At 46.5% G+C, this 27,561-nt stretch overlaps 1 protein-coding gene across 1 annotated transcript in view; it reads right to left on the bottom strand.

The window, feature by feature from the left end:
* LOC110489129 (ephrin-B1) overlaps positions 1 to 27,561 on the bottom strand; it is a 155,214-nt gene that overhangs the window by 72,927 nt on the left and 54,726 nt on the right. The window contains exon 2 of the mRNA XM_036943311.2: positions 4,514 to 4,791. Within this exon, the coding sequence (XP_036799206.1) occupies positions 4,514 to 4,791 (278 nt within the window). The remainder of the gene's footprint in view (positions 1 to 4,513; positions 4,792 to 27,561) is intronic.

Here is a 27,561-nt window from a genome sequence, read left to right as displayed (position 1 = left end):
TCTGGGTTCAGCCAGCCTACATTCATTCCTGTTAGGTGTGGAGTGTACTAAGCTGGGTCATCTGATGCGGAGTAGGAGCAGATTGTTGGAGGAGCTGGGAGAAAGAGCAGGGATCCGATCATCTCGCCTACTGAGGAAGGTCGTAGATGAGGTCTGTAATTCCTTGCCAGTGCTTCATTGACAGTATGAGACTGACACTTCCAATGCTGATCGGTGGAAGTAGGGTTTAAGATTGTGTTTTCCCTGCACTGATTGTTAGTGCTGCGGTGGGGGCTTCGAGTAGGATGAGGGGATGCTGCTTTCCTTCGATACCCCGGAGCTGGTGGAGTTCAAGGAGGTGGGAACGAAGGCCATGTACAAAATCTGTGTAAAACTGTCCTCTTCTTTGGAAGGGGTAAAATCAATGTGGTGGGCAAGTGTGTTGGGTCCAGGTGCCTCCCCAAAAGGCTGTTGGAGGTCTTTATATAGACTGCCAATTGATAAGAGGACAGCTGACCTCCAATGGAGGATAATACATGGAGCCATACCCACCAATATGTATCTGGTACACCTGGATCCGATAGTTGAGGAAGGGTGTCCATTCTGTGCTGATTCTTTGTTTTTACAACGTTCCAGGTTGACCTGATCACTAATTGGTTCTCAGCTCTGGGAGAGGTTTTCTCTTCATATTTGGGCTAAAGTACAGGTTTAGTCAAAGGGGTGTAGTTACTTTGCTTAATTTTGTGTCAGGGGCAGCCAAATTAGCAATGTGGACGACCCAAAAGAACAGTATTCGGGGACAGGGGTCTGTGGATGTGGTGGGAATGCTGGAGGGAATGTTGGCAGCGAGACTGAGGATTGAGTTTGCATATTACAAACTGGTTAACAATATTTTCAGAGGTTGTTATGTTTAGTTATTTGGTGTTGTGTTTTTAATTGATGTGTAACTATGGTTTTGTATGAGTGTTTATAGTGTTGTGGGCTCCCAGACCCAATAAAGATGATTTAAATCTCTCTCTCTCAGCGAGAGGGCAGAGATGGAGGGCAGAGATGGAGGGCAGAGATGGAGGGATGGTGGGATGGAGGGCAGAGATGGCGGGATGGAGGGCAGAGATGGCGGGATGGAGGGCAGAGATGGCAGGATGGAGGGCAGAGATGGCGGGATGGAGGGCAGAGATGGCGGGATGGAGGCCAGAGATGGCAGGATGGAGGGCAGAGATGGCGGGATGGAGGGCAGAGATGGCGGGATGGAGGGCAGAGATGGAGGGATGGAGGGCAGAGATGGAGGGATGGAGGGCAGAGATGGAGGGATCGAGGGCAGAGATGGAGGGATGGAGGGCAGAGATGGAGGGATGGAGGGCAGAGATGGAGGGCAGAGATGGGGGGATGGAGGGCAGAGATGGTGGGATGGAGGGCAGAGATGGTGGGATGGAGGGCAGAGATAGGGGGATGGAGGGCAGAGACGGAGGGATGGAGGGCAGAGATGGGGGATGGAGGGCAGAGATGGAGGGATTAGTGTTGTCACGAAAGCATCATTTTGACCGAGAAGCCAGGTGATAGGCAGAGGAGAGGCCAGGTGGTAGGCAGGGGAGAGACCAGATGATAGGCAGGGGAGAGGCCAGGTAATAGGCAGGGGAGAGGCCAAGTGCAGCAGAAAGGCCAGTTGATAGGCAGGGGAGAGGCCAGGTGAGGCAGAGAAGCCAGGTGATAGGCAGAGGAGAGGACAGGTGGTAGGCAGGGGAGAGGCCAGATGATAGGCAGGGGAGAGGCCAGGTAATAGGCAGGGGAGAGGCCAAGTGCAGCAGAGAGGCCATGTGATAGGCAGGGGAGAGGCCAGGTGCAGCAGAGAGGCCAGGTGGTAGGCAGGGGAGAGGCCAGGTGGAAGGCAGGGGAGAGGCCAGGTGGAAGGCAGGGGAGAGGCCAGGTAATAGGCAGGGGAGAGGCCAAGTGCAGCACAGAGGCCATGTGATAGGCAGGGGAGAGGCCAGGTGCAGCAGAGAGGCCAGGTGGTAGGCAGGGGAGAGGCCAGGTGGAAGGCAGGGGAGAGGCCAGGTGGAAGGCAGGGGAGAGGCCAGGTGGAAGACAGGGGAGAGGCCAGGTGGAAGGCAGGGGAGAGGCCAGGTGGCAGGCATGGGAGAGGCCATGTGATAAGCAGGAGAGGCCAGGTAATAGGCAGAGGAGAGGCCAGGTAATAGGCAGAGGAGAGGCCAGGTAATAGGCAGAGGAGAGGCCAGGTAATAGGCAGAGGAGAGGCCAGGTAATAGGCAGAGGAGAGGCCAGGTAATAGGCAGAGGAGAGGCCAGGTAATAGGCAGAGTAGAGGCCACGTATTTTTGACTAACTATCAAAATAATAATTTGTGAATCACAAACAATAAAAGTAAACAACTGAGCTGTAGCCTTCCTTTCAAATTGTGTCGCTGCAGAACTCATTTTGTAGATCCTTTAAGTTGATTTGGACATTCAATAAATGGGACATTGCAACTCAATAGATGCTAGTCAGCCTCAAGTAAACACTTCTAAATGTAAGATATATAGCCTTTCAGCTCTATAAAATCTGTGATGCTGAAACAGTCGTGTTCAATGTTTCCCCCCAAAACCTTCCCAGTTAAATGTTGACTGCAAAACAAGCCTTCCTGGCAGAATGATGTCATGATGATTTGTACCAATCAGGTGACGTGTGTTTATCATACTCTGCCATCACATGTAAAGTTCAGAAACTTGACAGAAACACAGCTAATCGAACAAAAATGTACTGTGACTAAAACTCTATAACACCTGACACCAATATAGTGGATTAGAGGGTTTACCCTGACTGGGACTCAAAGCCTGGTCCCTGTGACTGTCATTCCTAAACCATTATACACTCACAGTTCTCACTATATGAGCCACGATACGATTCCTACCAAGTGGGTTAACCCTGTTGGCACGATGCATACAATGTTTCCATTTCAAGCTAGTGACCCGGTTTTACTTCCTTGTCCTGACGTTTTCTACATTGGTGTCAGAAGTGGGAATACCAAAAGGCTAAAATCTCTTGGGGGAGGTCAAAGGTTAAGGTTAAGGCTAAGGTCAAAGATTGTTTAGTATTATTACAAGGTGTACTACTTTTATTTATTTTTTAATTATGATTATAAAAAATGTTGCTTGCTTACATCAGTTAATAAGTTAATACATTTGTATGGCCTTGGCGACAACACAATTATCCTACCTAGACTAGTCTACAACACCACAATGAAATGAATATTGCCGTTTTCATAAAAACTCTAGGCTGTAAACTGCAGTGAAAATGTCATTTGAATATTGGCGCAAAAAGCCCTGTTATTTGAATGTTTCATTCCATTCACATCATTTGAATCAGTTGTGGGTCTACTCGACAGATCATAAGGTCTAGAAAGGCACAGTACAGGACCGTCTGATGCATCATTCTCCCAAGTCGTCCTATACAGTGTGTCCATAAGCCTCTGCTCCCAGCAGGCCCAGTTATTCAGGAAAGCTTAGAGCGCGTTGTGCCTCTTTTCTGATCCTCACCTCTAACCTAACGCTTCAATATTTAGCCGAAATGTTTGTCATTTAACTTTTAAAATGTGTGACCTTTTCAATGTGTGGCATAAACAACCAGTCACAATGTTTTAATGTGATTAGGCTACTTCAATTCCCCTACCTGTGAGATGTAAACCTCCCTGCAGCTCTCTCCACCCATCCCCTGATGATACCAGAGAGACTACGGGACCCTAAACTGTCTCCCCAAACTCCCAGTGACCTCTGCTACCAGGAAACCCATGGGTTGGTAGGGAGGTTGCTAGGGGGCAGGTCAGAGCCTCCTCAGTCTCTCTCCAAGTGGACAAGAGGGATGGAATGTGTGGACAGATAAACCATGTCCATCCCATCCACTGGGAATAAATGTCCCTGTTGTGTGTAACTCTGTGTGAGGGAGCTTTATTCCTCTGACTGGGAAAGGTGTCAATATCCACATTTATAAACGCAGGGTTGCTACAGTTATTGTTATTTCTGTTGGTAAATATTATTTTTGAGGGAATTTTATGAGGGGGGAGGGTGTGCAATATTATGAAGATATATATTTTTTTATGACACCTTAAGTTAGACCAGTCTCCTGCTCTTGGCTCTTGTTGACTGTCCTCATCTCTCTACGTTGGGTCAGTTATCAGCTCAGACAAACTAAACTGTCTTTATATAACAGATTTACTCGGGCTCCACTTTACACCACAACCATCACCGGGGACAAATAAATAGGTTAGGAAACACCACTCCCTGGGCCCACTCACCCGGCTTAATCAAGCTTCATCAAGCGTGATGAAACAGAACCTATTTTATGCATTGTGGAGGGTCAGCACTCTTTCATTATTTACAGTCAATAAGAGTGGAACAAACGTTTTAGCTGCTAGCACATCGTCAGTCTGGTTTCGACAACATATACAACTGCAACTACAAACCTTATTCTGCACTCATGTGTGATGATATAAACTGTTAGAAGACAATTCAAAAAAACTTGATTCAGATTGATTCAGTACTCACATGTGATGTAATAATTCATATTCTTCTTAAACTCCAGGCCCATATAGTTGGGACTAAACTCCTGGAACTTGATGGTGAACTTGATGTCCTTCTCTGGCTTGTTACAGTTGACCAGTACGTTGGGGTCCATGACCGTGCTGCACCCCTCCGCCTGCTCCCTCCTGACCAGGTACAGCTTATAGAACTCATAGTCTCGTCCTGGCTCAGCCTTGGGGCAGATAATGTCCAGCTTGTCCCCGATATCTGGGTAGATGACCACCCCTCTACCTGACAGGAACCTGAGGGGAGGAGAAGAGTACATGGTCTGGACTGATGTAGACTGCCTTCAGAGAACATGGTCTGGACTGATGTAGACTAACTCCAAAATGGCACCCTATTCACTATATTAGTAAGTACAGTGCATTCGAAAAGTATTCAGACCCCTTCACTTTTTCCACATTTTGTTACGTTACAGCCTTATTCTAAAGTGTATTAAATAGTTTTTTGTATTCATTAAACTACACTCAATATCCCATAATGACAGCAAAACAGGTTTTTAGATTTTTTTACAAATTTATAAAAAAAAATGTAACTGAAATATCACGTTTATAGAAGCATTCAGACCTTTTACTCAGTACTTTGTTGAAGCACCTTTGGCAGCGATTACAGCCTCGAGTCTTCTTGGGTATGATGCTACAAGCACGGCACACCTGTACTTGGGGAGTTTCACCCATTCGTCTCTGCAGATCATCTCAAGTTCTGTCAGGTTGGATGGGGAGCGTTGCTGCACAGCTATTTTCAGGTCTCTCCAGAGATGTTCGATGGGGTTCTGGCTGAGTCACTCAAAAACATTCAGAGACTTGTCCCGAAGCCATTCCTGCATTGTCTTGGCTGTGTGCTTAGGATCATTGTCCTGTTAGAAGGTGAACCTTCACCCCAGTCTGAGGTCCTGAGCGCCCTGGAGCAGGTTTTCATCAAGGATCTCTCTGTACGTTGCTCCGTTCATTCAATCCTGACTAGTCTCCCAGTCCCTGCCGTTGAAAAACATCCCCAGAGCATGATGCTGCCACCACCATGCTTCACCGTTGGGATGGAGCCACCACCATGCTTCACCGTTGTGATGGAGCCACCACCATGCTTCACCGTAGGGATGGAGCCACCACCATGCTTCACCGTAGGGATGGAGCCACCACCATGCTTCACCGTTGGGATTGTATTGGCAAGGTGATGAGTGGTGCCTGGCTTCCTCCAGACGTGACGCTTGGCATTCAGGTCAAAGAGTTCAATCTTGTTTCTCATGGTCTGAGGCCTTTAGGTGCCTTTTGGCAAACTCTAAGAGAGCTGTCGTGTGCCTTTTACTGAGGGGTGGCTTCTGTCTGGCCACTCTACCATTAAGACCTGATTGGTGGAGTGCTGCAGAGATGGTTGTCCTTCTGGAATGTTCTCCCATCTTCACAGTGGAACTCTGGAGCTCTGTCAGAGTGACCATCGGGTTCTTGGTCACCTCCCCGACCCTGACCCTTCTCTCCCGACTGCTCAGTTTGGCCGGGCGGCCAGCTCTAGGAAGAGTGTTGGGGGTTCCAAACTTCTTCAATTTAAGAATGATGGAGGACACTGTGTTCTTGGGGACTTTCAATGCTGCAGAAATGCTTTGGTATCCTTCTACAGATCTGTGCCTCGATACAATCCTGTCTTGGAGCTCTACGTACAGTTCCTTCGACCTCATGGCTTGGTTTTTGCTCTGACATGTACTGTCAACTGTGGGACCTTATATAGACAGGTGTGTGCCTTTCCAAATCATGTCCAATCAATTGAATTTAACACAGGTGGACTCCCATCAAGTTGTAGAAGCATCTCAAGGATGATCAATGGATGCACCTGAGCTCAATTTTGAGTCTCATAGCAAAAGGGTTGGAATACTTATGTAAATAAGATATTTAAGTTTTTTATTTTTAATAAATTTGCACAAAAAAAATTATACTTTTCACTTGTCATTATGGGGTATTGTGTGTAGATTGATGAGGGGAAAAATAAACCAATACATTTTAGAATAAGGCTGTAACGTAACAAAATGTGGAAAAAGTGAAGGGGTCTGAATACTTTCCGAATGAACTGCAAGGAAGCCCTGGACAGGCAAGCCTTTTCGGGGCCAGAACGGCCCCTAGGTATCTGGTCAAAGTAATGCCCTACATAGGGAATAGGAACACAGTCGCAGTCAGGACCCTCACTGTGGGTTTCAGTTCATTCCTTTTGTTTCAGTGGGTAGATTCCACAGACCTCTAAAACGATCAACTGTTTTCTCATGATAATGCCAGTATCCTGGGGGGTATAGCAAGCATTGAAACCAGAGAGGAGATTTTAATGTCAAAATATTTAAAGCACAATGTGTAATGTTATCAGCCTGACCCCTGACCCAGATCCTGTGATAGAGAGTAAAGAGCTGAGAGTGCGGTCTGCTCGGGAAAGACAGGCAGACAGACAGGAAGATGGACAGGAAGACAGGCAGACAGACAGGAAGACAGGCAGACAGACAGGCGGAACCATTGTTCTGGACTCTAGTTTAAAATGTCAACAGGGTTCAGTACTCGCTACTGTCCCAGTTAACCAGCCAATTAACCCAGATAGCCTTATGCACCACTGTGTGTGTGTGGTCACGGGCAGTACCGGGAATATCAACAGATGAGATCTGACCGTGGCAACAGATTTGGGGGAGGATTTAGAGGAGCGACAAACGTTTGTTTTTCTCACTGATCCCTTATGGTTTAGCAGGACATCAGGGATACAGGAAGGCTTTCTCTCTCCTCCCTCTCTCTCTCCCCTCCCTCTCTCTTTCTCCCCCACCCTTTCGCTCCACTCCCACCCTCTATCTCTCTGTCTCACCCCTCTCCCCCCTCTCTCTCTCTCTCTCTTTCACTCACCTGGCACCCTCTCCCTCTCTGTCCACTCTCTCTCTCTCTGTCCACCATCCTCTTTCGTCTCTCCCCCCACCCTCTCTCTCTCCCCTCCCAACCTCTCTCCCCCCACCATCTCTCTCTCTCTGTCCAACCTCTCTCTCTGTCCACCCTCTCTCTCTCTCCCCTCCCAACCTCTCTCTCCCCTCCCAACCTCTCGCCCCACCATCTCTCTCTCTCTGTCCACCCTCTCTCTCTCTGTCCACCCTCTCTCTCTGTCCACCCTCTCTCTCTCTCTGTCCACCATCTCTCTCTCTCTGTCCACACTCTCTCACTCTGTCCACCCTCTCTCTCTGTCCACCCTCTCTCTCTGTCCACCGTCTCTCTCTCTGTCCACCCTCTCCCTCTGTCCACCCTCTCCCTCTGTCCACCCTCTCTCTCTGTCCACCCTCTCTCTCTCTGTCCACCCTCTCTCTCTCTATCCACCCTCTCTCTCTGTCCACCCTCTCTCTCTGTCCACCCTCTCTCTCTCTCTCTCTCTCTCTCTCTCTCTCTCTCTCTTTCACTCACCTGGCACCCTCTCCCTCTCTGTCCACTCTCTCTCTCTCTGTCCACCGTCCTCTTTCGTCTCTCCCCCCACCCTCTCTCTCTCCCCTCCCAACCTCTCTCCCCCCACCATCTCTCTCTCTCTGTCCAACCTCTCTCTGTGTCCACCCTCTCTCTCTCTCCCCTCCCAACCTCTCTCTCCCCTCCCAACCTCTCTCCCCCCACCATCTCTCTCTCTCTGTCCACCCTCTCTCTCTCTGTCCACCCTCTCTCTCTGTCCACCCTCTCTCTCTCTCTGTCCACCATCTCTCTCTCTCTGTCCACACTCTCTCACTCTGTCCACCCTCTCTCTCTGTCCACCGTCTCTCTCTCTGTCCACCGTCTCTCTCTCTGTCCACCCTCTCCCTCTGTCCACCCTCTCCCTCTGTCCACCCTCTCTCTCTGTCCACCCTCTCTCTCTCTGTCTCCCTCTGTCCACCCTCTCTCTCTGTCCACCCACTCCCTCTCTGTCCACCCTCTCTCTCTCTGTCCACCCTCTCTCTCTCTATCCACCCTCTCTCTCTGTCCACCCTCTCTCTCTGTCCACCCTCTCTCTCTCTCTCTCTCTCTCTTTCACTCACCTGGCACCCTCTCCCTCTCTGTCCACTCTCTCTCTCTCTGTCCACCGTCCTCTTTCGTCTCTCCCCCCACCCTCTCTCTCTCCCCTCCCAACCTCTCTCCCCGCACCATCTCTCTCTCTCTGTCCAACCTCTCTCTCTGTCCACCCTCTCTCTCTCTCCCCTCCCAACCTCTCTCTCCCCTCCCAACCTCTCTCCCCCCACCATCTCTCTCTCTCTGTCCACCCTCTCTCTCTCTGTCCACCCTCTCTCTCTGTCCACCCTCTCTCTCTCTCTGTCCACCATCTCTCTCTCTCTGTCCACCCTCTCTCTCTGTCCACCCTCTCTCTCTCTGTCCACCCTCTCCCTCTGTCCACCCTCTCCCTCTGTCCACCCTCTCTCTCTGTCCACCCTCTCTCTCTCTGTCTCCCTCTGTCCACCCTCTCTCTCTGTCCACCCTCTCTCTCTCTGTCCACCCCCTCTCTCTCTGTCCACCCTCTCTCTCTGTCCACCCTCTCTCTCTGTCCACCCTCTCTCTCTCTGTCCACCCTCTCTCTCTGTCCACCCTCTCTCTCTCTGTCCACCCTCTCTCTCTGTCCACCCTCTCTCTCTGTCCACCCTCTCTCTCTCTGTCCACCCTCTCTCTCTCTGTCCACCCTCTCTATCTCTGTCCACCCTCTCCCTCTGTCCACCCTCTCTCTCTGTCCACCCTCTCTCTCTGTCCACCCTCTCTCTCTGTCCACCCTCTCTCTCTCTGTCCACCCTCTCTCTCTCTGTCCACCCTCTCTCTCTCTGTCCACCCTCTCTCTCTCTCTGTCCACCCTCTCTCTCTCTCTGTCCACCCTCTCTCTCTCTGTCCACCCCCTCTCTCTCTGTCCACCCTCTCTCTCTGTCCACCCTCTCTCTCTCTGCCCACCGTCCTCTTTCCTCTCTCCCCCCACCCTCTCTCCCTCCCCTCCCAACCTCTCCCCCCACCCGCTCTCTCTCCCCTCCCAACCTCTCCCCACCACCCTCTCTCTTTCTCCCCCCCCTCTCTCCCTCCCACCATCTCTCTCTCTCAGAGTTTGGACTCCCGGCCACCTTATCTACATCTATCATCACTCAGCTCATTAGACTGCTAAACGACTCCCTGTCAGAGAGAAACAGAGAGAGAGAGATGAGAGAGATTCCCAGCCTTCATTCCTATTCAATTTGGATAGAGGCATTACCAGATGTCTCCATGTACTAGGAGTGGGAGGAATAAAGGAGGAATAGAAAGGATCAATGCTAAATGAGATGTTAAAATGACAGGAAATGAACTCTGTGTTAATGTGATGAGATGTTATAATGATTAGAATGGACTCTGTGTTAATGTGATGCGATGTTATAATGATTAGAATGGACTCTGTGTTAATGTGATGAGATGTTATAATGACAGGAAATGAACTCTGTGTTAATGTGATGAGATGGTATAATGATCAGAATGGACTCTGTGTTAATATGATGAGATGATATAATGATTAGAATGGACTCTGTGTTAATATGATGAGATGTTATAATGACAGGAAATGAACTCTGTGTTAATGTGATGAGATGGTATAATGATCAGAATGGACTCTGTGTTAATATGATGAGATGATAGAGTATGCCGATTGGAAGGAGGGATCAGAGAAGGGATTGGGCTGGTACACACGCATGAACACACACAAACACAGACAGATCCGAAAGGGGTTAGGCAATGGGCCGGTACTCCCCTGTTATTGTCTGCTCTCTGCTTAGGGGGGCATTAATTCAGAGAGCGATAACAGTGTGTGTGTGTGTGTGTGTGTGTGTGTGTGTGTGTGTGTGTGTGTGTGTGTGTGACGCCCAAACCCAGACAAGGACTCCATCAGTCGCTAATTTGATCTACAAGATGCACCAGTGAGGCATAAACAAGTTACCATAGCAACATGAGGCTTTGTAGCTGACCAACACTACCCCCTCCCTCTCCCTGCCCCCTCTCTCTTTCCCTCTCTTTCTATCATTTTCTCTCTTTCATTCATTCATTCATTCTTTCACACACATGCACACTGTGTTCCATGGCAGATAAACAACTGATCATTGGAAACAACATTAAAAGTCCTCAAAACACTAACCTGGACTAAAACACTAACCTGGACTCAAAACTCTAACCTGGACTCAATACACTAACCTGGACTCAAAACACTAACCTGGACTCAAAACACTAACCTGGACTCAAAACACTAACCTGGACTCAAAACACTAACCTGGACTCAAAACACTAACCTGGACTCAAAACACTAACCTGGACTCAAAACACTAACCTGACCTCAATACACTAACCTGACCTCAAAACTCTAACCTGGACTCAAAACTCTAACCTGGACTCAAAACTCTAACATGGACTCAAAACTCTAACCTGGACTCAAAACTCTAACCTGGACTCAAAACTCTAACATGGACTCAAAACTCTAACCTGGACTCAAAACTCTAACCTGGACTCAAAACTCTAACATGGACTCAAAACTCTAACCTGGACTCAAAACTCTAACCTGGACTCAAAACTCTAACATGGACTCAAAACTCTAACCTGGACTCAAAACTCTAACCTGGACTCAAAACTCTAACCTGGACTCAAAACTCTAACCTGGACTCAAAACTCTAACCTGGACTCATTTTGTTCAGCAACAGATTTTTATACTTTTCACTGAAGACCAAAGAAGTGCTCTCAAAAAGGATTGTGAAGCAAAAACATATAGATAAATATAGTTGTACTCAGTGACTTAGTCTCTCTCTCTATCCCTCTCGCCCTCTCGCCCTCTCTCTGTCTGTCTGTCTGTCTGTCTGTCTGTCTGTCTGTCTGTCTGTCTGTCTCTCTCTCTCTATCCCTCTCGCCCTCTCTCTGTCTGTCTCCAGTCTTTGTCATTCTGTCTGTCTGTCTGTCTGTCTGTCTGTCTCTCTCTCTCTCTCTCTCTCTCTCTCTCTGTCTCTGTCTCCCTCTCTCGCCCTCTTTCTCTGTCTCACTCTCTCTCCCCCCCTTTCTCTGTCTCTGTCTCTCTCCCCCTCTTTCTCTCTCTCTCTCTCTCTCTCCCTCTTTCTCTGTCTCTCTCTCTCTCTCTCTCCCTCTCTCCCTCTTTCTCTGTCTCTCTCTCTCTCTCCCTCTTTCTCTGTCTCTGTATCTCTCTCTCTCTCTCTCCCTCTCTCTCTGTCTCTCTCTCTCTCTCCCTCTTTATCTCTCTCTCTCTCTCTCTCCCCCTCTGTCTCTCTCTCTCTCCCCCTCTTTCTCTGTCTCTGTATCTCTCTCTCTCTTCCTCTCTCTCTCTCTCTCTCTCTCTCTCTCTCTCTCTCTCCCCCCTCCCTCTCTCTCTGTCTCTCTCTCTCTCTCTCTCTCCCTCTTTCTCTGTCTCTGTATCTCTCTCTCTCTTCCTCTCAAATTCAAATTCAAATTCAAGCTGCTTTATTGGCATGAAAAACATTGTGTCAATATTGCCAAAGCAACAATGTATACAATATACATTGTAACAAAATTGTAAATGATATCAAATAATAATATAAAATGGTAGTAAATAATAATACAAAAATAAATACAATAAAATGGTAATAGTCTACAGTAAACATTAATAATTATAGTAATAACAATAATAGTAATAATAAGTAAGTTACTGTTTACTATGCAGATGTTATTATTCAGTGTCCCTCAGGCTATTGCAGGAAAATACATATTTGGCTGCAAGAGGAGCCATTGCTCCTTCGCCCATGAGTATTCTTAGTTTTTCCTCTGGGTTCAATTTGTAAAAATTTGGAATATATGTAGTCATTTCTGTGAATAATGAATCTCTTTGTGAGGAATATTTATCACAGTAAAGGAGAAAGTGCATCTCTGTCTCTACCTCCCCTGTCATGCAGTGACCACATACACGCTCCTCTTTGGGTAGCCATGTCTTTTTATGTCTGCCGGTTTCTATTGCCAATCGGTGGTCACTTAGCCTGTACTTGGTAAGGATCTGTCTCTGCTTCGTATCTCTGACAGAGTAGAGATAATCAGCCAATTCATATTCTCTGTTTAGGGTCAGATAGCAATTTAGTCGGCTTTGGGATTTTGTTTCGTTTTTCCAGTATTGTAAATATGATTCCTTTGATTGGTTCATGATTTTGCTTATTGGAATTCTTTCTTTTGAAGCAGTGCTGGCGTCAGCTTGGTTGGTGAGGTCCAACACCATCTGACTGAGAGGGCTCGTTTCTGGGCTCAGCTCTTGGGCTTGAAGTGCTTTAAATTGCAGACTCGAATTTGGACTTGAATTTAGATGTAGCCAAAATTTTAATGATCTTTTCTGTATTTTCATTATTACTGGAAAACGGCCCAATTCTGCCCTACATGCATTAGTTGGTGTATTTCTCTGGACTTGTAGAATTTTCCGACAGAATTCTGCATGTAGGGCTTCAATTGGATGTTTGTCCCACATTTTAAAATCCAGTTTATTGAGTGGCCCCCAAACCTCACTTCCATAAAGTGCTATTGGTAGGATTACACTGTCAAATATTTTAGTCCAAATTCTAATTGGGATGTTGATTTTGAATAATTTCATTTTTATTGCATACATTGCTCTGCGGGCTTTTTCTTTGAGTGCCTTCACTGCCATATTAAAGTTTCCCGATGCAGATATGGTCAGACCAAGGTAGGTGTAATGTTTTGTGTGTTCAATTAAGGTGTTGTTCAGGGTGAATTTACATTTGTGTTTCTGACATCTGGGTTTTTTTTGGAAAATCATGATTTTAGTTTTTTGGAAATTTACTGCCAGGGCCCAATTATGGCAATATTGCTCCAGAATATTAATGTTTTGTTGAAGACCTTCTTTGGTTGGTGATAGAAGTACCAAGTCATCAGCATATAGCAGGTATTTCACCTCTGTGTCAAATAGTGTGAGTCCTGGGGCTGGAGATTGGTCCAACATGTCTGCTAATTCATTGATATAAATGTTGAAAAGATTTGGACTCAAATTGCAGCCTTGTCTCACACCTCGACATTGTGAAAAAAATTCTGTTCTTTGGTTTTTGATTTTTATTGCACACTTGTTTTTTGTGTACATACATTTTATTAAGTCATACACCTTACCACCAAGCCCACTTTGTAGAATTTTGTAGAATAGCCCTTCATGCCAAATCGAATCAAATGCTTTTTTAAAGTCAATAAAGCAAGCAAAGATTTTGCCCTCTTTTTTTTGGTGGACGTGTTTATTAATTAGTGTGTGTAAGGTGTATATATGGTCAGTAGTGCGATGGTTAGGGAGAAAGCCAATTTGACATTTACTTATTACATTTTTTTCTTGAAGAAAGGTTTGAATTCTTGAATTCAAAATGCTACAGAAAATCTTTCCCAAGTTACTGTTGACGCAAATTCCCCTGTAATTATTGGGGTCTGATTTGTCTCCACTTTTGTGGATAGGGGAGATGAGCCCCTGGTTCCAGACATCAGGGAAGCAGCCAGAAGTTAAAACCATGTTGAACAATTTAAGCACAGCATTTTGCAACTCAGGTGTGCTGTTTTTCAGCATTTCATTTCTGATGTTGTCTACACCACAAGCCTTTTTTGATTTAATAGATTTTAGCTTTTCATTTAGTTCTTGTTGGGTTATTGGGTAATCTAATGGATTTTGGTTGTTTTTAATGACTGATTCAAGGATGTTAAATTTTTCTATGATTTCTAATTGGTTCTGTTGTAAGTCTTTTTGTGGGATGTTTTTGTATAGATTATCAAAGTAAGTTTTCCAAATTCCTACCTCTTGTATGGCTAATTCTTGTGGCTTTGATGTGCTTAAATTGTTCCACATGTCCCAGAACTGATTTTGGTCAATTGCGTTTTCAATTTCATCAAGTGTCTTGTTGGTATAATTCAATTTCTTGCATTTCAGTGTTTGTTTATATTGTTTCAGAGTTTCAAAGTATTCATATCGTAGCTCTGGGTTGTTTTGCTGCTTATGTTTTTTGTTTGACATTTGTCTTAGGTGTTTTCTAATTGTTTTACATTCATTATCAAACCATTTGTCAGAAACATTTTGATTTTTGCTTCTGATGTTGCATTGCTTTGGTTTTCTCAAATTTGCTTTCAATGCTGCTTTTTGGAATATGCAGTTGATGTTTTGGGTAGCTGAATTGACACCATCTTTATTGTTTTGGTACTGTGAGTTATTGAAAAACTGTATAGAGTTCATCATTTCATTTGAGTTCAATGTTTCAATGAATGCCTCTGCACTGTTTGGAGCCCATCTGAACGATTGGTTTATGTTGTAAAGTTTATTGGGCTGTTTTTTTGAATGAATATTGCCGGTTAATTTCTTCAGAAAAACGTTGATCTGACTGTGATCTGACAATGGTGTCTGTGGTCTGACAGTGAATGCACTAATGGAGGAGGGGTCAATGTCAGTGATGGCATAATCGACTACACTTGTCCCAAGAGCTGAGCAGTAAGTAAACTGACCTAAAGAGTCCCCTCTGATTCTACCATTAAGCATGTACAGGCCTAAGGCTCGACAGAGATGTACTAACTCTTTTCCATTTTTGTTCAGTATTTGGTCAGGACTGTTTCTATTATTTATAATAGGGCTACTGTACAAGGAGGGGTGTCCAAATATGTGGTGGTTACCTCCCGCATCAGTGTAGTCAGGCTCAGAACCTGTTCTTGCATTGAAATCTCCGCAAAGAAGCACTTTACCCTGCGCCTGAAATGTAATGATTTCTGTCTGGAGATTGTCAAAAAACTGATCATCATAATATGATGAATCTGAAGGAGGAGCATAAGCTGCACATATGTATACATCATTGTCACAATAGATTGTACCTTTGTTAAGTTTTAGCCAAATGTGAGTGGTACCTTTTTTCATTTCATTCAGTGCTAAGTCCTGCTTATGCCAAATGATGATTCCACCTGAGTCTCGGCCCCGTTTAACATTTTTATGTTTGATTGATGGTAGTAAACTTTCTCTATAGCCTGAGGGACACTGAGTATCTATGTCTCCACGACACCATGTTTCCAGTAGGATTATGATGTCCTGTCCCTTGATGTTTTTAATCAATTCTGGATTAGTTGTTTTATAACCAAAATGTGAAGAGTATAGGCCCTGGATATTCCAAGAGCTGATAGTTAATGATCTCATTTATAATAAGTGATATTCACTGGTTTGAGTAAAGTACATCGAAAATAACAAAAAAAATAAAATACTATATATATATATATATATATATATACATACATATATATATATATATATATATACATACATACACATATACATACATACACATATACACATATACATACATATATACGTACACATACATATACATATATATATATATATATATACATACACATACACATACATACACATATATACATACACATACATATACACACATACACACACACACACACACACACACACACACACATACACACACACATACACATACATACATACATATATATATACATATATATACACATACACATATATATATATATATATATACACACATACATGCACATACACATATACACACATACATACATACATACACATACACGCGCACACACTCACAGACACACACCATTACATATAATAATTATTATAATACCGGTGTCAATACATTTAGGAATATTTGTAAACAAATGAATAAGAATGGAATAAGATTGCACTGTACTTATTTTATGTGCAATCTGCAACCCTGTGTGTTTGTGTGTGTGTGTGTGTGCGCGTGTGTGCCCGTGTGTGAATTAAAGGGACTGTCTAGCTCAGTAGTCTGCATATTAGTTGCAGTAGTTGGCGCACCTCTCCTATCTCTGATTGTTCTAGGGGTCTTCTGCCAGAGGTTACCTCAGCATATGTAGGCTGACGATCTAATTGATACATGGTGTGGACTGCATCATGTGGTCTACTTCCCTGAAGGGCAGTGTTCTGACCGACCCTGGAGTAGTGGTCAGAGCTGTGTTGTGATGGGCTGGGTCTAGTAGAGCTGTGTTGTGATGGGACAGGTCTAGTAGAGCTGTGTTGTGATGGGCCGGGTCTAGTAGAGCTGTGTTGTGATGGGCCGGGTCTAGTAGAGCTGTGTTGTGATGGGCCGGGTCTAGTAGAGCTGTGTTGTGATGGGCCGGGTCTAGTAGAGCTGTGTTGTGATGGGCCAGGTCTAGTAGAGCTGTGTTGGGATGGGCCGGGTCTAGTAGAGCTGTGTTGTGAAGGGCCGGGTCTAGTAGAGCTGTGTTGTGATGGGCCGGGTCTAGTAGAGCTGTGCTGTGTTGGGCCTGGTCTAGTAGAGCTGTGCTGTAATAAGCCATGTCTGGCTCTTTTCTCCTCGGGATGGTGGAGGTACTGTTGTTTCAGAAGGTGGGGCGGGGGACCTTTGTTGCTGGGGTGATGGGTGTGTGGGTCCCTGCCAAGTGTTGCATCTTTTAGGTCCTTGGCAAAGGTTCTGATACTGTCCTGATCAAGATGTATATTATCATATAAGTTTTGACATGTCAGAGTGGGGTGGTGAGCCGTTCTGACGTTGAGCAGTGAGGCACAGTCCACAGTGATCTGTTGATTTATTTTGTCGATCAACTTTTCTGGGAAGTCTTTTCTTGGTAGGAGGGTGGACACAACTATATTGGTTGTTGGGAACATAGCCTGTGCCCGTTCTGCCACTCTTCTCACTGCCCCAGATACATTTTCACCTTTGGCATGAAGGTCGTTTGTGCCAGTGTGGATGATGATGTTGTCAGGGGTGTCAATCCTGGTCTGACTGAGTAGCTGCATTGCACTCTCAGTTGTAGGACACCAGAACTTATACACCTGGTGTCTAGGGAATAATCTTTCCTGGACTAAGAACTTCCCATTTGAATCAATTAGAATTGCAGTTGTGGGTGATTGTCTGGGTGGAGCAGACTGGGAGGCTGGTATTCTGACCTGGGCTGGAGCAGACTGGGAGGCTGGTAGGTTAACCTGGGCTGGAGCAGACTGGGAGGCTGGTATTCTGACCTGGGCTGGAGCAGACTGGGAGGCTGGTAGGTTGACCTGGGCTGGAGCAGACTGGGAGGCTGGTAGGTTAACCTGGGCTGGAGCAGACTGGGAGGCTGGTATTCTGACCTGGGCTGGAGCAGACTGGGAGGCTGGTAGGTTGACCTGGGCTGGAGCAGACTGGGAGGCTGGTAGGTTAACCTGGGCTGGAGCAGACTGGGAGGCTGGTATTCTGACCTGGGCTGGAGCAGACTGGGAGGCTGGTAGGTTGACCTGGGCTGGAGCAGACTGGGAGGCTGGTAGGTTAACCTGGGCTGGAGCAGACTGGGAGGCTGGTATTCTGACCTGGGCTGGAGCAGACTGGGAGGCTGGTAGGTTGACCTGGGCTGGAGCAGACTGAGAGGCTGGTAGGTTGACCTGGGCTGGAGCAGACTGGTAGGCTGGTGCAGTGTCATCCGGCTGTGTAGTGGAGGCCATGCTGGTCTCAGGTTCTGCTTGTGTTGTACCAAGCTGGTGGACATGTTCTCTAGATGCAGAGGACACAATGACTCTCTGCCGGTTGAGGGTGTCAATGTACCTCTCTTTTTGTTCGAGCTCCTTTCTAGTTGTGCTCAGATGTACTCTGAGGTCATCATTTGTCTGACTCAGCTTGTCCATTCTGCTTTCTAATTTAGCTATGGATGCTCTGCTCTCCTCCCTGAACTGTTTCATCTCTTCTTTGAGTTTCTGGACAGTGTCCTCCTCTTGAAGCTTCTTCTCTCTGAGTTCTATGACCTCTGCTTCGACTAGAGAGAGGGTGTTGTGGAAACGTTGCATAGCAGGTGTTCTTATTGAAATTGTCATGTCCTTGACTCTGTCTGCTGCAGGTGAGGTAGGTAAAGGGACGTTGAGGGCTTCCTGCTGGGTCACAGAGACCATTGGGGTCTGCTTTTCTCCATCTCCCTCCTTGACTTTTTCCTCATTTTCTGAGATGATGTCAGCGTCTTCTTTTAGGGTAGCAAACCTATTCTCAAAAGCCTGGAGGCTTGAATCATTGCCTTGTATCAATACAGTTCCATTATTATATAAGTTTACTGTTTGGTATGTGTTGCTCTGGTCAGCTTCTTCAAAAATGCTGATCTGACATCCTTGGCTGATGCCCCTCTTTTTTGAGAAAGGGAAATGGTTGCAAATAACCTTTTTCCATATGTTCCCTCGATTGGTATTAAAAATTAAATTTGCTCTTGTTTTGTAACTGGTAAGATCTGCAAACAGGCATTCATGGTTCTGTCCCATCAACAAACCTTTGAAACTTTTCTTAGCTTTCTCTGTTTGGATGTCTGGTGGGTAAACAATTTCCATAGCAACGCTGGTGATGTTGGCTACAATGTTGCAATAGAAGTGCTGTTTCTTGTATAATGCTCTCTTGTTTCTTCAGAGGACTGTTTCACTTTGTTGTCCTTTTTTCTTTTCCTTTTTCTTCTGTCCTTATTTTGTCCTTATTTTGTCTTCCTTTCTTCTGTTAACTAGATATTTTTTTGTTATTCTTACACATATAATTATTATTAGTTAGTTATTATTATTCTCTCTCTCTCTTCCTCTCTCTCTCTCTCTCTCTCTCTCTCTCTCTCTCCCTCCCCCCTCCCTCTCTCTCTGTCTCTCTCTCTCTCTCTCTCTCTCTCTCTCTCTCTCTCTCTCCTCCCCCCTCCCTCTTTCTCTGTCTCTGTCTCTCTCTCTCTCTCTCCCTCTCTCTCTCTCTCTGTCTCTCTCTCTCTCTCTCTCTCTCTCTCTCTCTCCCTCTTTCTCTGTCTCTCTCTCTCTCCCCCTCTTTCTCTGTCTCTGTCTCTCTCTCTCTCTCTCCCTCTCTCTCTCTCTCTCTCTCTCTCTCTCTCTCCCTCCCCCTCCCTCTTTCTCTGTCTCTCTCTCTCTCTCTCTCCCTCTTTCTCTGTCTCTGTATCTCTCTCTCTCTTCCTCTCTCTCTCCCTCCCCCCTCCCTCTCTCTCTGTCTCTGTCTCTCTCTCTCTCTCTCTCTCTCTCTCTCTCTCCCTCCCCCCTCCCTCTTTCTCTGTCTCTGTCTCTCTCTCTCTCTCTCCCTCTCTCTCTGTCTCTCTCTCTCTCTCTCTCTCTCTCTCTCTCCCTCTTTCTCTGTCTCTCTCTCTCTCTCTCTCCCTCTTTCTCTGTCTCTGTATCTCTCTCTCTTCCTCTCTCTCTCTCTCTCTCTCTCTCTCTCTCTCTCTCCCTCCCCCCTCCCTCTCTCTCTGTCTCTCTCTCTCTCTCTCTCTCTCTCTCTCTCTCTCTCTCTCTCCCTCCCCCTCCCTCTTTCTCTGTCTCTGTCTCTCTCTCTCTCTCTCCCTCTCTCTCTCTCTCTGTCTCTCTCTCTCTCTCTCTCTCTCTCTCTCTCTCCCTCTTTCTCTGTCTCTCTCTCTCTCCCCCTCTTTCTCTGTCTCTGTCTCTCTCTCTCTCTCTCCCTCTCTCTCTCCCTCTCTCTCTCTCTCTCTCTCTCTCTCTCTCCCTCCCCCCTCCCTCTCTCTCTGTCTATCTCCGGTCTTTGTTAACAGTGTGGTAGTGAGTATCTGGCTGAGTTGTGGAGCACTGTGCAGATGGAAGAGAAGTAGCATAAAAGAAAAGGGGCAGCAATTAGTGTTTAGTCCCTTTTAAAAGCCCTCCTCTTGGCAAGCAGCAAGCCCTGCTACAGACCTGACCAGGAGCTATACTAACAGGCTGGGACTCTGTCTCTGTCTCACTCTATCTCTGTCACTAAACAACCCTGGAGAGGAGACGAGAGGAGACAAGACGAGACGAGACGAGAGGAGAGGAGAGGAGACGAGAGGAGAGGAGATGAGAGGAGACGAGAGGAGACGAGAGGAGGCGAGAGGAGACGAGAGGAGACGAGAGGAGGCGAGACGAGACGAGAGGAGACGAGAGGAGGCGAGAGGAGGCGAGACGAGACGAGAGGAGAGGAGACGAGAGGAGACGAGAGGAGGCGAGACGCGAGGAGACGAGAGGAGACGAGAGGAGGCGAGAGGAGAGGAGACGAGACGAGAGGAGATGAGAGGAGACGAGAGGAGACGAGAGGAGGCGAGAGGAGGCGAGAGGAGACGAGAGGAGACGAGAGGAGGCGAGAGGAGACGAGAGGAGACGAGAGGAGGCGAGAGGAGAGGAGACGAGACGAGAGGAGATGAGAGGAGACGAGAGGAGACGAGAGGAGGCGAGAGGAGGCGAGAGGAGACGAGAGGAGACGAGAGGAGGCGAGAGGAGAGGAGACGAGAGGAGACGAGACGAGACGAGACGAGAGGAGAGGAGACGAGAGGAGACGAGAGGAGGCGAGACGCGAGGAGACGAGAGGAGACGAGAGGAGGCGAGAGGAGAGGAGACGAGACGAGAGGAGATGAGAGGAGACGAGAGGAGACGAGAGGAGGCGAGAGGAGGCGAGAGGAGACGAGAGGAGGCGAGAGGAGAGGAGACGAGAGGAGACGAGACGAGACGGAGACACATGCCCTCAACATTCTCTAACCTCCCATGTGTTAAAGTAACGGTGTCAGTCAAAATCCAACACAATAAAGAGAATAGAATGAAAACAAAGGAAAAAGAGATGTTGTTGTATCTGGCCCCATTGTTGGCCTGTTTTCTGCCCTGTTCAGACCTACAACAATGCAACTGCAGACAGGAACAATAAGGCAAGGGAGGAGGAGGAGAGGAAAAGAGGAGAGGAAAGCACTCCCCCTACCTCCTCCTCTTACCTCCTCCTCCTTATGCATTCCTCTGGAAATATGAGCACATGATCTCTCTCTCACTCCCTCTCTCTTTTTTCTCTCTCTCCCTCTTTCTCTCTCTCCTTCTCTCTCTCACACACACACCAACCCTGTCTCAGAATTCCCCCTGTAGAAAGTGAAGAGGGAAATAAAAGCACGATGGGGTGCATTCTGGGTTTTCCTGAGCCCCCAACCACAGACCATTCACATATACCCACAGACAGCCACATACAGCACTACCCCTAAAGCTAACCCTAAACCTGCACCATTCACATTCACATTATTCACTATCTACTACCCATTCACAGTCCCTCTCTACCAGACAGCACCCCCTCCTGACATTACCCAGCCCGGGACAGGAAACACCCAGCACCAACCCTGATATTACCTAGCCTGGGACAGGAAACACCCAGCACCAACCCTGAGATTACCCAGCCTGGGACAGGAAACACCCAGCACCAACCCTGATATTACCTAGCCTGGGACAGGAAACACCCAGCACCAACCCTGATATTACCCAGCCTGGGACAGGAAACACACAGAGACAACCTTAACATGGCTCAATGAGAAAGCCCATGTGAATCTAAATGAATTGGACCATATGACTATGAGTGTGTGTATACCAGTGTGTGTGTGTGTGTGTGCGTGTGTGAGAGTGAGAGTGTGTGTGTGTGGGTGTGTGTGTGTGTGTGTGAGAGTGAGAGTGTGTGGGTGTGTGTGTGTGTGTGTGTGTGAGAGTGAGAGTGTGTGTGTGTGTGTGTGTGCGTGTGTGTGTGTGTGTGTGTGTGTGTGTGTGTGTGTGTGTGTGTGTGTGTGTGTGTGTGTGTGTGTGTGTGTGTGTGTGTGTGTGTGTGTGTGTGTACAGTAAATGTACTCAGCCTGTGAAGCAGCAGTTTCTCTCCATAAACAGCTCATATATCAATTAGAATTCATTAGCATTGTTCAGACAGACTAATTAGCCTGAAACTACAGGAACTACCTGACAACTGGGGCCACAGCTATTCTACTGTCTCTGTGTCTATACACACTTACACACACAGATATACACACACACACACACACACACACACACACACACACACACACACACACACACACGCGCACACACACACACACACACACACACACAGGTATACACACACAGGTGCACACACACACACATGTATACACACACACATGTATACACACACACACAGGTATACACACACACACACATGCACACACACACACACAGGTGCACACACACACAGGTACACACACACACACACACACACCCACACACAGGTATACACACACAGGTACACACACACATACACACACACAGGTATACACACACATGTATACACACACACACAGGTATACACACACAGGTACACACACACACACACACACACACACACACACACACACACACACACACACACACACACAGGTATACACACACAGGTACACACACACACAGGTAAACACACACACACAGGTATATACACACACACGCACACACACACACACACACACACACACACACACACACACACACACACACACACACACACACACACAGGTATACACACACAGGTACACACACACACAGGTAAACACACACACACAGGTATATACACACACACGCACGGACACACACACACACACGGGTATACACACACACACACAGGTATACACACACAGGTACACACACACACACACACACACACAGAGGTATACACACACACACACGTATACATACACACACACAAACACAAACAGACAACATCACAGGTACACTATTTTCCTCTCTTACAACCCCAGTAATTATCTCTCCATGAAAAGTGTTTTCTTACCAATTGTCACTTCACTGCTATTATCTACTATGCCAATGTGTCAGCCCTGCAGAGCGATGCAGCTGGGAGGTAGGGGGGAGGTAGAGGGGAGGTAGAGGGGAGGTAGGGGTAAGGTAGGGGGAAGGTAGAGGGGAGGTAGAGGGAAGGTAGAGGGGAGGTAGGGAGCGGTAGGGGAGAGGTAGGGGGGAGGTAGGGGGGAGGTAGGGGGAAGGTAGAGGGGAGGTAGGGGGAAGGAGAGGGGAGGTAAGGGGGAGGTAGGGGAGAGGTAGAGGGGAGGTAGGGGGGAGGTAGAGGGGAGGTAGGGGGGAGGTAGAGGGGAGGTAGGGGGGCGGTAGAGGGGAGGTAGGGGGGCGGTAGAGGGGAGGTAGGGGGGCAGTAGAGGGGAGGTAGGGGGGAGGTATAGGGGAGGTAGGGGGGCGGTAGAGGGGAGGTAGAGGGAAGATAGTGGGGAGGTAGAGGGGAGGTTGGGGAGAGGTAGCGGGGAGGTAGAGGGGAGGTAGGGGGGAGGTAGGGGGGAGGTAGAGGGGAGGTACAATACATGGAAACCCTTTCTATTTATCCCTAAACAGACCTGAACCAGACAGGTTATCTATAAACAGACCTGAACCATACAGGTTATCCCTAAACAGACCTGAACCAGACAGGTTATCTATAAACAGACCTGAACCAGACAGGTTATCTATAAACAGACCTGAACCAGACAGGTTATCTATAAACAGACCTGAACCAGACAGGTTATCTATAAACAGACCGGAACCATACAGGTTATCTATAAACAGACCTGAACCATACAGGTTATCTATAAACAGACCTGAACCAGACAGGTTATCTATAAACAGACCTGAACCAAACAGACCTGAACCAGACAGGTTATCTATAAACAGACCTGAACCATACAGGTTATCTATAAACAGACCTGAACCAAACAGACCTGAACCAGACAGGTTATCTATAAACAGACCTGAACCATACAGGTTATCTATAAACAGACCTGAACCATACAGGTTATCTATAAACAGACCTGAACCAGACAGGTTATTTATAAACAGACCTGAACCATACAGGTTATCTATAAACAGACCTGAACCAGACAGGTTATCTATAAACAGACCTGAACCAGACAGGTTATCTATAAACAGACCTGAACCATACAGGTTATCTATAAACAGACCTGAACCAGACAGGTTATCTATAAACAGACCTGAACCAGACAGGTTATCTATAAACAGACCTGAACCATACAGGTTATCTATAAACAGACCTGAACCATACAGGTTATCTATAAACAGACCTGAACCATACAGGTTATCTATAAACAGACCTGAACCATACAGGTTATCTATAAACAGACCTGAACCATACAGGTTATCTATAAACAGACCTGAACCAGACAGGTTATCTATAAACAGACCTGAACCAGACAGGTTATCTATAAACAGACCTGAACCATACAGGTTATCTATAAACAGACCTGAACCATACAGGTTATCTATAAACAGACCTGAACCATACAGGTTATCTATAAACAGACCTGAACCATACAGGTTATCTATAAACAGACCTGAACCATACAGGTTATCTATAAACAGACCTGAACCATACAGGTTATCTATAAACAGACCTGAACCATACAGGTTACCTATAAACAGACCTGAACCAGACAGATTTTCCATAAACTCTGTGAGTTCAATATGAGTCTGCAGTACAGAGCACATTTAGGTAAGGCTCTGTGAGTTCAATATGAGTCTGCAGTACAGAGCACATTTAGGTAAGGCTCTGTGAGTTCAATATGAGTCTGCAGTACAGAGCACATTTAGGTAAGGCTCTGTGAGTTCAATATGAGTCTGCAGTACAGAGCACATTTAGGTAAGGCTCTGTGAGTTCAATATGAGTCTGCAGTACAGAGCACATTTAGGTAAGGCTCTGTGAGTTCAATATGAGTCTGCAGTACAGAGCACATTTAGGTAAGGCTCTGTGAGTTCAATATGAGTCTGCAGTACAGAGCACATTTAGGTAAGGCTCTGTGAGTTCAATATGAGTCTGCAGTACAGAGCACATTTAGGTAAGGCTCTGTGAGTTCAATATGAGTCTGCAGTACAGAGCACATTTAGGTAAGGCTCTGTGAGTTCAATATGAGTCTGCAGTACAGAGCACATTTAGGTAAGGCTCTGTGAGTTCAATATGAGTCTGCAGTACAGAGCACATTTAGGTAAGGCTCTGTGAGTTCAATATGAGTCTGCAGTACAGAGCAAATTTAGGTAAGGCTCTGTGAGATCAATATGAGTCTGCAGTACAGAGCACATTTAGGTAAGGCCCTGTGAGTTAGACATGGGTATGGAGGTATAGAGCCTGGTAACTGGTAAGCAGCCTGGAGGTACTACTGTAGATGTGGCTAGTTATGCCATATCTACTGTCATCATAGAGTTCAGTACAGCTTGGCCTAAATGATATCAATCAATATGGACCGCACCAGTTCCAACACAGAGAGAGGGGACATCAATCAAAGGTCAAATGTATTTGTATAATTAAACATGATGTCTAACATATACAGAAATACATATTGATCTCTATATAGTCTCAAATTGTACCATATTCACTACTTTGGACCAACATCAATGGACTGTAGATAGGGAATAGGGGGCCATTTGAGACTCACTCCACGGTTGACATCCCCCCAGAGGAGGAAACGTTGCTGTAATTAGTGTCTGAACGTTTTGTCCTCTTGGTTGTGATGGACCCGAGCTGTGCCCTGCCACTGTAAAGATGTTATTAAGAAACCCCCGACGCTCCATAAACACAGCAGACATAAACACACACACCACGGAGTGTACACTCACATTCCTTTACATGTCATAAACAATAAACAGACAGTCAGAGAGCTGACGCTTTGCCAAAATCAGACAGAAACACACACATCTGGCCCTAGCCACGTTTCAGTCAACAGGATGGATGTTACCTACACGTACAGAAAGCAGGTCAAACCATAGAGATAGATAGAGGACTCTAATGCCCCAAAGTCCATTTTATCGTGGACAGCACCATTAAGGACTTTTCCCATTTTAAAGTAGTCAACTGGGTGGGACTTCCTATGGGTGAAGGAAGTATCACATAATTCCATCCAGGTCATCAGGAGGGATCAGCCAATGAATGTGACTTATGAGCAAACATTCCATAACTGTAGGTGGCAGGAAATCGGCAACCTCGACTTTATACCTGTTCAGTTTGTTGATCAACTCATAGAAATAGTAGAAGAAGAAAATGTACTACTTCAAAATGGAGATGGCCTCAATGGAGCTTCCCATGCTCTCACCGACGCCATAATGGGACGTCTACAATGTTGTGTCCTCTATCTATCTCTATGGGTCAAACACAGACATCAATGCTATTGGATTGAATTAGACATTAGGCCAGCGTATACACAGGCTTGTGTTGTGTCCAAATACTCCCTCTCGTGTTAAAGACTGGAGCGCAAAAGGTTTAAACCCCAGAGACACAAACAGAGCTCAGAAGGTTTAAACCCCAGAGACACAAACAGAGCTCAGAAGGTTTAAACCCCAGAGACACAAACAGAGCTCAGAAGGTTTTAATGTTATTTCATATGTATTTAATTATGTGTTGTAAAATAGAGTGCTGCCCAAAGATACTGTATATTCCTCATCTTCACTGTTCCTATTAGGGGAATAAAATCAAGATATCACAGACACAGCCCCGACTGTGATAGAGCCCAGACTGTCACAGATAGAGCCCCGACTGTCACAGATAGAGCCCGGACTGTCACAGATAGAGCCCGGACTGTCACAGACACAGCCCAGACTGTCACAGACACAACAAAGACTGTCACAGATAGAGCCCAGACTGTCACAGATAGAGCCCAGACTGTCACAGACACAGCCCAGACTGTCACAGATAGAGCCCCGACTGTCACAGATAGAGCCCAGACTGTCACAGATAGAGCCCAGACTGTCACAGACACAGCCCAGACTGTCACAGACACAACAAAGACTGTCACAGATAGAGCCCAGACTGTCACAGACACAGCCCAGACTGTCACAGATAGAGCCCAGACTGTCACAGACAGAGCCCATACTGTCACAGATAGAGCCCAGACTGTCACAGATAGGGCCCAGACTGTCACAGATAGAGCCCAGACTGTCACAGACATAGTCCAAGTGCTGCTTTAAAAGTGTGAATACAGACACTCTCTCTTTCTTTTTCCCCATCGCTATCTCTCGCCCCTTTCTCTATCTCTCCCTTTCTCCCCCTCTCGCTATCTCTCTCCATTTCTCGCTATCTCTCTCCATTTCTCGCTATCTCTCTCCCTTTCTCCCCCTCCTCTATCTCTCTCCCTTTCTTGCTCTCAGAGGTTCAGGATTCTGTTAACTCACTCTCACTGGCATGAAGTGAAAATCACATTCAGCATGACTCATCTCATCCCAAACAATCTCAAACTGACAGTACACACACACACACACACAATCATTATCACATGGGGATGAAC

The sequence above is a fragment of the Oncorhynchus mykiss genome, chromosome 14 (assembly GCF_057628025.1).
Source record: "Oncorhynchus mykiss isolate SJ-2025 chromosome 14, ASM5762802v1, whole genome shotgun sequence".
NCBI lineage: Eukaryota > Metazoa > Chordata > Actinopteri > Salmoniformes > Salmonidae > Oncorhynchus > Oncorhynchus mykiss.
Note: the sequence above shows the minus strand (reverse complement) of the source record. Positions and strands in the feature narration are given on the sequence as shown.